The sequence below is a fragment of the Podarcis gaigeae genome, assembly GCF_964106915.1.
Source record: "Podarcis gaigeae genome assembly, chromosome: 10".
NCBI classification, from domain to species: domain Eukaryota; kingdom Metazoa; phylum Chordata; class Lepidosauria; order Squamata; family Lacertidae; genus Podarcis; species Podarcis gaigeae.
Window position 1 is genome coordinate 69,801,791 of NC_139686.1, and position 12,246 is coordinate 69,814,036.

Genomic DNA, 12,246 nt, shown 5'->3' on the forward strand with positions numbered 1-12,246 from the left:
CTCAGCGCCTAGGACTTGCCGATCGAAAGGTCGGCGGTTCGAATCCCTGCGGCGGGGTGCGCTCCCGCTGCTCGGTCCCAGCGCCTGCCAACCTAGCAGTTCGAAAGCACCTCCGGGTGCAAGTAGATAAATAGGGACCGCTTACCAGCGGGAAGGTAAACGGCGTTTCCGTGTGCGGCTCTGGCTCGCCAGATGCAGCTTTGTCACGCTGGCCACGTGACCCGGAAGTGTCTCCGGACAGCGCTGGCCCCTGGCCTCTTGAGTGAGATGGGCGCACAACCCCAGAGTCTGTCAAGACTGGCCCGTACGGGCAGGGGTACCTTTACCTTTACCTTTATGCAACATGTGATGTATGTAAATTTAGTTAATGCCTCTTCTTGTGAGTGTTATTGCTTAGGGCACCAGAGTGCTTGCTTAAGCAGACTCAATCAGACATTCAAGTACAGTGGTACCTCAGGTTACATACGCTTCAGGTTACAGACTCCGCTAACCCAGAAATAATGCTTCAAGTTAAGAACTTTGCTTCAGGATGAGAACACAAATCGTGCTCCAGCGGCACAGCGGCAGCAGGAGGCCCCATTAGCTAAAGTGGTGCTTCAGGTTAAGAACAGTTTCAGGTTAAGAACGGACCTCCAGAACGAATTAAGTACTTAACCCGAGGTACCACTGTATATAGGAAAAAAATGGGAGGAATATTTGGGCTTGGCAATGCCTTTAAAAACCTTTTAAACTATATATGGGATTCTTCAAAAGTGTTTCTGTGTCCTCCCCCCTCCCAGGTTGCTGGTACTCTGTCCTCAATCATGGTTTTCCTGGTCATTGTTGCCATTGGTTATCTGTTTGAACCACTGCCACAGGTAAGAGTCTCATATATATGTGTTCATTCCAATCTAAATTGGTACATAAGCAGCAGTAAAACCACTTTTGTTAAAGCATTGCATAATCTGTAATGTTTAGAGCTGTAAGGAGATAGAATGTTCTGTGCTGCAACAATAAGCTCAAAAACTGGTTCAATTGCAGGGTAATTTAATGGCATTGGTGATTACTGTGCATCAGCTTTTTCTAACATCCTTCCTGAATATCTGCAATCGGAGGGAAGGCTTTCTAGTCTGAATGCCTGTGTGAGTCTCATTTGGTTCTGGTTAACAAACAGCAGCTCTTTTTATTTGTCTCCACACCTGTAAGCATGCAAGAAATTAAATATTCTTTAGCAATGAAGCCTTGGGCTTTGTAATCCTAATCCAGCACTTTATACGTGTTACTTTGTCACCTTTTATACTTTCAACCATTGATTCAGGAATAGTGGGACAGAACTATTAGCCAATGATTAGCAGGAACCTCATTGTTTGGGTCCTCAAGTTATACAAGTTGCAAGTGAGAAGTTGTTGTTCAATCCACTGGATGCATGCCGATGTGCTGACACATTTATCTTGAACTTAATAGTTCTAGGCTGTTGAGATATTATTTTAGCCAAACAAAAGTATCAATTTCCTAAAGATCACTGCTTCTCTTTCCTAAAATGAAGATAAGAAACCTGTAGGTCCCAAATAAAGCTTCAGAGATTTTATTGCTGGTAGGCCAGGCCGTTGCCCTGTTCACTTGACTGAAAATACCGGTAAATAAGGCAGGGAGTGACATGATTGGGAAGTGACAGTTTCGCAGTAGCTAAGTAAGAGTCCTTTTGCTTGGTTAGCTGGAGTGGAGGAAGAGCACTTTGCACAAGCCATAAATGGTTTGTCGAAGGACTTGAAGATTAGCATTTTATTAAAAAACAAATATAAGGATTACTTCGTATGCTTTCCTGGGATCTGCGCTAACCGTAAAAGGCTAAAGGAGAAATCCCAGTTAGAAACCGGTGCAGGCCAAAGGGTTTTGAATACAGAAAATAATCTTAGTAACCTATTATTCTAATAAAACACTGGAATCTCCATTTCGGAACCTAAAATATAATGAGGCAACAGATTGTTACTTCTCTTTTCAGAACAACAACTTGGGTGTGGAGGTAGCTCAACTGCCCAAGGAAAGGGGGGGGGGGAGAGAAAAAGCTCAACAACTTTGACTTGTATGTTATAGGGCTTATAAAGCATGCAAATGATGTAATGTGAGGGTGGGGCAACAGTAGTTCCCATCATCCTCTATCAAATAACCCTTCTTGCTGGAGTGGTTGCATTACAACTGCATCTGAAGGGCTCTCAACCTTGCTGTAGTGGGCATGCCTATTTTAAGTTCCCCCAATTTCTTTGGGAGAGATGCTCCTCCTCTCTGCTGTGAAATCAGTTGTTTGACGTGTTTAACTTCTACTGAATGACGTTAACTAATGTCATGGATGCTTTAGCTGAGATTCCTGCATTGCAGCGGTTGGACTACATGACTCTTGTAGTCCCTTCTGACACTATAATTCTATGATTCTACAAATTGTACCCTTACAAGGGAAACACATTGATTTTGATATGGGCCGTCCAGGAAGGTTGCAGCTATAGGCACTTTAAACAAAACCCTGCTGATGTTTATCATCAAGGAATCTCATTTGGTTTCTGATGAAATATATGTGCAGATAAGCAAAAGATCAAAAAATGACATGTGACTGCATGACTGTTTACACTTGCTAAACAAACATTTTAAAAAAATATTCTTGTATATGTAAATAGATCTCCTGCATAGAACCTGCTAGTTATATACACTTTGGAGTGCTTTTTTTAAAAAAAAACTGCAACACAATTTTAAAATAAAAATAAGAAAACCAAACCCTTCTCAAAATATGTTCCTAGGCTGTGCTTGCAGCAATTGTAATGGTCAATCTTAAAGGCATGTTCAAACAGTTTCAAGATATCACTCGCTTCTGGAGGACCAGCAAGATTGAACTGGTGAGTGACCTTGATTCTGATCAAAGTGCATGTAGAATGTTTCTGATATGGTAATCCAGTGATCCACCTGCAATGTTGTGTCTCACAGAAATAGTTGCACTGTGAGAGTCAAATGATGCAAGAAGAACAAAGCTCTAGGCCCCAAAACTAGGAACATAAAGAGATAGTGCAGGAGAGGGTATTGAAATGTGCTTAAGATCAATTAGGCAATTCAAGGTCTCATCTGCCAGTGAAACACTTCCCTGCTTAGAAATGTAAAGCCAGTACAGTGGATACACTGGGTTATAGCTACCTAACTTGTATTTAGAGTAGACCGAACAAAATTAATGAACCCAAGTTTATTTCTGTGGGTCTACCCTGAGTTTAACTAGCAGGGTCCTTTCCTCACAGAGGCAGGAAAGGCATGGCCCTTGTCTGTGCAGGAGCAAAACTCAAGGCTTGACTCCTGGCAAACCCTGGGTTCTCTTGCCCTAATCTGCATTGATAAGCTATCACTAAGAACTGCTTACAGCCGTATTTCTGTTTATTCTGTGTGTGTGTGTGTGTGTGTGTGTGTGTGTAGGCAACCACTTTTATTTCACGATATTTATATAAGTAGGGAAATCCTTTTCTGGGAATTAAAGATTTTTCTCAGTACACCACCTGCTTATTTTATAAGAACAAATAGACAAATAGGGTGTGCAATCCATTTCATCAATGAGGCTTCAAAAGAAGGCCTTATTTACCCACACATTTTTTAAAATCCATGTTAATGTGTGCACTTGGTTTGCCTTACTATATTAGGCCTATCACTAGTTTTGAGTGTACTAGTAACAGTTCAGACCTGTTTCCTTCCCACAATTTCCTCTCCCCACCCCATTCCACCCGCAATTAAGATGTGAGTGTGAAACATGGTTAGCCTTTTCTTGAAAGTGGTCTTGAGTGTTTGTAATTGACTCAACAGGCTTTTATTTGAACCTTCTGGAAAGTAGAAACCATATATTACTGATTAGGTTTTGTTTGTTTGTTTGTTTGTTTGTTTGTTTGTTTGTTTGTTTGTTTGTTTAGGCTATCTGGATTGTAGCATTTCTGTCTTCAGTTTTTCTGGGGCTCGACTACGGTTTGCTCACTTCTATAACTTTTGCAATGATTACCATCGTGTACAGAACACAAAGGTGAGGCTCACTTTCAAACATTTATTCTCTCAAATCGAAGCTATTGGTGGTGGGAGTAAAGAGGGACAATCTTCTTCGTGCTGAACCAATACAGTGTAGTTTGCTGAGCTAGCTCATCCTCCCTACAATGGAAGGTGAAGTCATTCATCAAAATGGTTGATTAGGGTACCACTTCTGCTTGCCAGCAGTTTAAGAGATCTTCTTGCACTTCTTCCAACCCAATCAATCCCTCCCAGTGCAGCTGGAAGAATATCTCCGGGAAGAGTTCTTTGGAAAAGCAAACATTTGCGCAGTAGTATAAACGGCATCTGAATCTAAAATAATACAGTGGTGCCTCGCAAGACGAAATTAATTCGTTCCGCGAGTTTCGTCTTGCGAAGCACCCCTATTAGCGGATTAGCGGATTAGCGCTATTAGCGGCTTAGCGGCTTAGAAAAAGGGGGGAAGCGAAAAAACTCGCAAGACGTTTTCGTCTTGCAAAGCAAGCCCATAGGGAAATTCGTCTTGCAAAGCGCCTCGAAAAACGGAAAACCCTTTCGTCTAGCAGGTTTTTCGTCTTGCGAGGCATTCGTCTTGCGGGGCACCACTGTATTGTAAAACCCTTTTTTCCATTTTTTGGGAGCTTATATATAATGAATTAAAGAAAATTTTCAGATATACTTTTTCAAAAAAACCGGAGGCATTTTTGTTAGGAATAATAGGTGACGGAATTAAAAAGGAAGATCAGAGATTGTTTCAATATGCCACGGTGGCGGCCAGGGTATTGTTAGCTCAAAAATGGAAATCAGCAGAGATCCCTACGGTTATGGATTGGCAAGTTAAATTATTTGAATACGCAGAATTAGCAAGAATACGCAGAATTAGCAAGAATGAGGCAAACAAGAAGGTATAAAGTTTATTGAAGAATGGAGTAAATTTGTGACATATATTGAAAGTAATTGTAGAAATTTTAAAACTACAGTAGACTTAACATAAACCTTGTGACATGTACATAATTGGAACAGAAACTGTAAGAGTAGAAGTATACCAAGAAAACCGCAACGGGATAGGAAGGAAGTCGAGGCGTGATCCAACGCAATGTAAATAAGATGATGGTACCAAAGAATGATTGTTAGAGTGTTTGTTTTAGTTTTTGATTGTTTGTTCTGGTTTGTTTTCTGTTTAACTGAAAATCTCAATAAAAATAATAAAATAAAATAAAATAAAATAATATTGTAAAAGCTAAACTAAATAAAAGTAGTAAAGAGCCATAGCTCAATGGTAGGACATCTGCTTCGCATGCAGAAGGTCTTCGATAGAGCTGGGAATGTCCCTAGTCTAAAACCCTGGAGAGTCACTGCCATCAATGTAGTCAGTCATAAGCTAGATGGACCAATTATCTTACTCAGTACGATGCAGTTTCCTATGCTGCTAAAGGTAACTCAGCATCGGCATCATCTGTTCTATCAAATTTCTCTAGATTGCTTTAAAAAACACAGGCCCGGCACTCAGTTTTCAACCCGTTTTATGCCTCAAGAACTGGAATTTCTGCTGATGCCTCTCTGTTCTGGCCTTTGATCAAGGCATTGCATCAGAAGAAACCTGTTGGGTTACTTTTGACTTCAGATCTCATCTTAAGTCCTAAAAAGGAGGAGAGCATTTACAGCTCAAGCAGCCAATAAATGGCAAGTTGCAGCTTATCTTTAGTTAGTCACACCCAAGAAACTACAAGCAATACATTGTATAACAATATTCAGGATCTACGGAAGGGGTGGGGAGGCAGCAAAACTGTCTAAGCAGACCTTATTTGCAACTGAAGTAATTTCCCAAATCTGATCCTCAAACAGAAAGCAGATTTGAAGTGTAGGAAGTGTCTATATGATTCCATGCATGTTGAAATAGGGTCCAAAATATGCTGAAGTCGAAGTGTCGTTCTCCCTTCACACCCCTCTTCAATTTTATTTAATAATATTTAATATACTGCTTGATTGTAAAACAAGAAACCTCAAAATAGTTTTCCACTCACTGATTCTGGATAATGGGCACCAAAGAGGTAAAGACATTAGTGGGAGCCTCTAACAGAGATTGCTTTTATAGCCTCTTAATACAGAGACTCTTTCTCTACAGTCCACAATACAGAATCCTCGGCCAGATTCCCGGTACAGACATTTACTGTGATATAGAAGAGTATGAAGAGGTAAGAGGGTGCTAAATCTCTTTATACCCCTTAAGAAGGAAAGAAAGTGCTCTCTTTGATTTAAGATGGAGGGGAGCAGTAACAAAGCCTTGGTTGGGAGTTGAATTTGAATCCTGTAGGACCCCATCTGAACATTAAGATCCATTCCCACCAGTGCAAGCCCACCACATGGGGAGATGAGAGCAGGAATGCCAAATGGTTCTTTGGGAACTAGCAGCTGGGACATTTCTGGAGGGAGAAATAACCAGAGCCATTAGGCATGTTCAGAGATGAGACGTGTGTGCAGGGCGTGTGTTCAGTAGTCATGCATGTCTGTTGGTGGGGAATCTTACCAGACTCCCCACCCCCACTTGACTTAAGATCTCAGCCAGCTCCCCTGCTCTGGTTTCTAGCAAGCTTCAGGCCTGTTCTACCCATGTAGCAGAAACAGGAGACTGAATCCTGAGGTGTTAGGAAGGACTAGCAATTTGAATGGCTTTAATGGTGGTTTAGAAAAATTCATGGAGGATAAGGCTGTGTTCTTCCTCCACTATCAGAGGCACTATGCCCTTGAATGCTGGGAAGCACAGTTTGAGGAATCACTGCTGCATTCGGGTCCTGCTTCAAGTCTTCCTTCCCATAGGCATCTAGTTTTGGCCACTGGGAAAACGGGGTTTTGGTTTGGTCTGGCAGGACTCTTATTTTTCTTACAACTGCATCACTTCAGACTGTAGGTCAGTGAGAAAACAGATTTTTGAATGCTCTCCAGCATTCTACTGACACAGCAGAAAGGCAGCTGGGCTAGAGCCTTTCTTTCTGAAGAATTAGTTTTTAATTGTTAGGAGGTTGTTGTTGTTTTTACGTGGGGGAGCTTTCAAAACTTGGAATATTCTACCTGCAGTTTGGAGTGGTTTAGTCTAGTTCTGGCACATCCTAGCTTGTGAGACCCAGTCCAAATTCAAGGGCAGAAAGCAACAGTCTTGGAAGCAGAAGTCAAGGTCAGAGCAGAGGTGAGGTATTTCAGGCAGTTTCTTCTTTCAGATATCGTAAGATTTTTGTGCTCTTAATAGATGTGAGTGGGTGTTTAGACTGACATCTTCCCGTATGAGGCTGAAGTGATATAGTCCCTCCATGGCAGCTCCTGCTGCCTCACAAATTCATGTATAAGTCTACCCAAAGGCACTACTAAAGGGATCTTTAAGGCTGTCCTCCTTCATTGGAACAGGAACTGTCCCAGGTGAGATTCCAAGGCCATTTCCTGTCAAGCAGGTCACTTATTCCAAAATGGTAGTTTGATGATGTGATGCGCTTGGGGTCCAGAAAGAAGGGTTTGCTGCAGAACAGAGAGTAAATGGCTCGTTGAAGCAACATGTAGACTGATGGATCCTCTTTGCAGGAAGCAAGGAAATAGGGAGCCAGAGGAGCAAAATGTGTTAGTGGGGTGGGATAGAACACCACAGAAATCTCCTTTGAGTTTAATCTTGCTTTCCCACCTCCCCCTACTCCCATGTGTACTATATGACCCCTGGGCAGCATGTTCCAGCATGATGGACAATAGGTACTTAAGCTCTAATGATTGTATATTTGGTAGCAATATAAACAAGTTGAGGAAGACATGCTTTCTTTATTAAAAGAATCTCTTCTTTTCTTAGGTGAAAGAATGCCCTGGAATCAAAATATTCCAGGCAAATGCATCACTCTATTTTGCTAATAGTGATTTATATATCAATGCACTGAAGAAAAAGGTGAGGAACAGCAATTCATTTCTACTCTCTGTCCTATTGAAAAATGCTAAACACTGCCATTTCACACTGCAGACAATTACATATTTGACTACTCCCCTGTCTAAAAAGGAAAAATAAATCTATGTACAGACAACACTTGGATTCTAGACCAATGTTCTTCTCAATATGCTAGCTTTGTTTGTTTCTTAGACATGGGAACACTGATTCTGTTCAACCATTCTGGTTTTTCACCTGTAGTCTGAGAAGGTACAACCCAGCAAGAGAGTTATGTGAGTTTTCTGATGAAGTGTTTCATCTCTAAGCCACCCATGTCACATCTGGGTGTGTTAGAAAAGCCTTCTGTCTCAGCCAGCCTGAGCTAAGAATAGTTGGATTAGTACTTGAAGCATTTGAGCATAGCTCCATTCTCAAGCAAGAGTTTGTGTCTTGTTTTGATTCTTACCCCACACATACACAGAATCTAATTTGACACACTTAAAAGTCACCTTGCTTGTTACTGGCATTAAACATAGAGGTCCTATATGTTGATATACTGGCCCAGTGGCATAGCGTGGGTTGTCAGCACCTGGGGCAAGGCAAGTAATTTGTGCCCCCTAACCCATGGATTTTAGTAGGGGCAGAGAGCTGCGAGTGCGAGCACGCCCCCCCCCCATGTTGCGGCCGGTGCGGCCGGCCCCCCCTGCACCCCCCACCCTACACCACTGTACTGGTCTATCTCTTCTCTTACAGCCCAAATCAGGTGGGGTAGTGATATTGGAAGCACCAGGGATGTTACTGTAATAGGTGGTGCTTGTTAAAACCAAATAAAAGCTATGTTTTTCTAGTATTCCCAGCCCCCCTTTTCTCTGTCCTAAGCAGCAGTTCCATTAAAAAGAGTCTTTCCAGTGTAAATTATCCAATTTGGCGGGTGAATTAATTTTACTTCTTTAATAGCTGCTGAAAGGTGACCTTTTAAAAGGCAAACAAAGAGTCTTGCAGCACCTTAAAGGGTTACGAATATTGTTATGGCAGAAACCCATGGCTTGGTTACCACTTTACAATGATGAATCTTCTCTTGGGGGGGGGGGGTTTGCCTTGTTTCTGCTATAGACTGGTGTTGATCCCTGTGCAGTCTTGGCAGCAAGGAAGAAAGCCCAGAAAAGGCACAGAAAGGAACTGAAGCACCTTCATGAACAAAAGAAAACAGCAGTCCTGAAAGTGGTAAGCCTTGCAAGTGTTTCCTGGCACAGGCTCTGGCTCCTCCTTAGCAGTGCTTTAATAAATTGAGAATCAGCCTTGGGAATGCATTCTTCCTCCTCCAACTTTCTCTTCTTGCAAAGCATTAATTTCCCCCTCCTGCAGCTAACTGAAATGTCTGCTGTCTTTGCCTAATGTTAGTTGGGTTTCCAGTTTGCCTGCATCTGAAAGAACAGTTTGTACAGAAACCTGGTTAGCATTAACCAAGGTTGAGATCAGTGTTGGCGTTTTACTTAATCGGTGGGAAGGAAGGAAATTCATTTAAGAGAAGGGTCAGATGAAGGAGTATCATGTTCTGGAGGCTGGTGCTATTTTTGAGCTATGCATAGGCTACGTTTTGATAGTTGGCTACCCTTGTCCAGTACTATGCATGGTTTTTACAAGGGTGTCAGTGCAATAGGAACATAAAGGTGTGTGTTTAGGGCAGCTGAGGCCATTTGATTGACAATTTTGCATTTCCTTTGGGGGGGAGGGAATACTCAGGAATCAAATGGGTTTGTTTCAAGTCCATTACGACATGCAGCATGTGAGCAGCAGTTTGCCTTAATAGAATTCCTGTTAAATGCAAACATTGGGATTTGGGGAGAGTGCTGGTGACATGTGATATGAATAGGGAGCAAGATGTGGATCAAAACTAGCTGTTACTTTTGTCGCCTGACCACACTTCCCCCTTGTGGTGCGGAATGAAACTGCTGCATCAAGAGAGAGAGTAGCTATCATTATTCCTCCTGCTGATCTCACAAAATAAGTTTTTACTGTTCCAGAGAGGCATACAAAAACAAAGAATGACCAGGGAATTATGTTTCAGATTCAGACTTGTTTCAGAAATGAGGATGTCCAAAGGGCAGATTCACACACCTGTTTTTGAAGGGGAAAGAGACATCATGATCCTGTAAAACTCACCCTGCCATGAGCAGAGGTACCAACCTCTGAGGAACAGGGCCACATTGTGCTGTGTGTGATGACAGGGCATCGGGAGGCGGCAGGGGTGGAGCTGAATATGGCAGCACTGCAACTTCAATGGCTGTGGCTCCTCCTCCAGCCGCCACGACCAGCTGGGCGCTGCTTTCCTGCACCTTCTCCTCCATGGCAGGAGGAGGAGGAGCTGGCCACTGAAGCCATGTCACACTTGGCCTCCTCTGTCCCCTTTTGAACATGCCCCCCAAATATTGGGGCCCCCCAAAAGGGATTGGCCCCTAAGAGATAGTGCTCTGTCCCTGTAAGACCTCTGGTTTTCATATCCCAACATTTCTAGTGTGTTTCAGGCTGAAGTAACTAGATATTTTTTTACACGGTGGGCCCTTTCACGGGATTTTGTGCATATCAAGGGGGTGATTCTTTTCAACACATATGCTTGAGAGAAAGGACCAGAGCCTCTCCACCCACCTCAATTCCACATGCAGAAGCTAACTTGACAGGAATGAAGTAGAATTTATTTCAACACTAGCAATGAGACAGCATCCTCCACACCTGAAGGAAGCAGCACACACAGCTTTGTCCTCCAATGGAGGCAGCAGCTAGTAGATTTAGGAAGACTCCCTATGGCAGTGTTTCACTCTAGCTATTGGTAGGGCCGGCTTTTGATCTTTCACATCAAAATTATCAGGGAATTGGCCCCCAAAAGGCAACAAAAGAAGTTGAGTTGGCTGCAGTCCTATAGTCATGTACTTGGGAGTAAGCCTTGTAAATAGGACTTCTGCATAGACATGCGACGAGCTCGGCGCCTCAGTTACTGCTCATGCCGATGTGCCCGCTCTCACTTAAATATATTGCCCCCACCTCACTGAACAACCTTTTACCCGAAGGCTTAAAAACAAAACCTAACTATCCCAGGACAGGGACGTGGGTGGCGCTGTGGGTTAAAGCCTCAATGCCTAGGACTTGCCGATCGAAAGGTCAGCGGTTCGAATCCCCGCGGCGGGGTGCGCTCCCGTCGTTCGGTCCCAGCGCCTGCCAACCTAGCAGTTCGAAAGCACCTCCGGGTGCAAGTAGATAAATAGGGACCGCTTACCAGCGGAAAGGTAAACGGCGTTCCGTGTGCTGCGCTGGCTCGCCAGATGCAGCTTGTCACGCTGGCCACGTGACCCGGAAGTGTCTGCGGACAGCGCTGGCCCCTGGCCTCTTGAGTGAGATGAGTGCACAACCCTAGAGTCTGGCAAGACTGGCCCGTACGGGCAGGGGTACCTTTACCTTTACCTTTACCTTTACCTATCCCAGACTATCCTGTGGGAGTCTCAAGCGGGTGTTCTTTAAATAAACAATAAAGGTTTATTTTTAAAACCAAGTAGTATAATACAAGTGGAGAAACTTAGGTTACTTCAATGATAATATGCTAGTTCACTTCAAGTCGTTTTCAGAGGTTTCAGCTTTATAGTTTGGTTCCTTTCCAAGGCAGTACTTTCCTTCAATTACCCATCCCTTTAACAACTCCAGCTCCTGAGGTACTTTCAGTAATAGTCTTAAGGGCTCACTACACACCCCTTCCTTCACTGGGTTTTGGGAGTCTCTTCTTTCCTCAGAAGAGTCTCTCCCCTCCAGACTAGTTTGAGACCTAAGTAGACTAATCTTTTTCAGTTCCTACTTCTCCTGTCTCACCCTCAGTCTCCCAGCAAGATTCAGTCCTATTACTCCTGCAGGACACTACACTCAGTCCTTCACTGTACACTCGGAATAGATATTTTCTCCAGAACCAACTCTCCCTCCTCAACACTCTCTGTATTTCAGCCTGACTCCTATCCTATCTCCCTACCCAACTCCCAACCTCTCCAACCTCCCTCCTCAACCACCTTAACTCAACCACCCACTTAACCTCACTGACCCTTGTTGTTGTTGTTTAGTCGTTTAGTCGTGTCCGACCCTTCGTGACCCCATGGACTAGAGCACACCAGGCACTTCTGTCTTCCACTGCCTCCCGCAGTTTGGTCAGACTCATGTTTGTAGCTTCGAAGACACTATCCAACCATCTCGTCCTCTGTCGTCCCCTTCTCCTTGTGCCCTCCATTCACTGACCCTATCTCCCTCCAAAGCCTCTCCTTTTAAACTCTCCCTCCTGGAACCACAGCCAACCAGAGGCTGCCATTCTGTAACCATTT

The 12,246-nt window shown here is 43.5% G+C and overlaps 1 protein-coding gene across 2 annotated transcripts in view; it reads left to right on the forward strand.

The window, feature by feature from the left end:
* The window catches only part of SLC26A5 (solute carrier family 26 member 5), a 39,023-nt gene that overhangs the window by 23,595 nt on the left and 3,182 nt on the right, over positions 1-12,246 (forward strand). For both annotated transcript variants that reach the window (XM_083701489.1, XM_083701488.1), the window contains exons 11-16: positions 780-857; positions 2,769-2,864; positions 3,912-4,018; positions 6,125-6,194; positions 7,826-7,918; positions 9,008-9,118. In XM_083701489.1, coding sequence (XP_083557615.1) covers positions 780-857; positions 2,769-2,864; positions 3,912-4,018; positions 6,125-6,194; positions 7,826-7,918; positions 9,008-9,118 — 555 coding nt within the window. The remainder of the gene's footprint in view (positions 1-779; positions 858-2,768; positions 2,865-3,911; positions 4,019-6,124; positions 6,195-7,825; positions 7,919-9,007; positions 9,119-12,246) is intronic.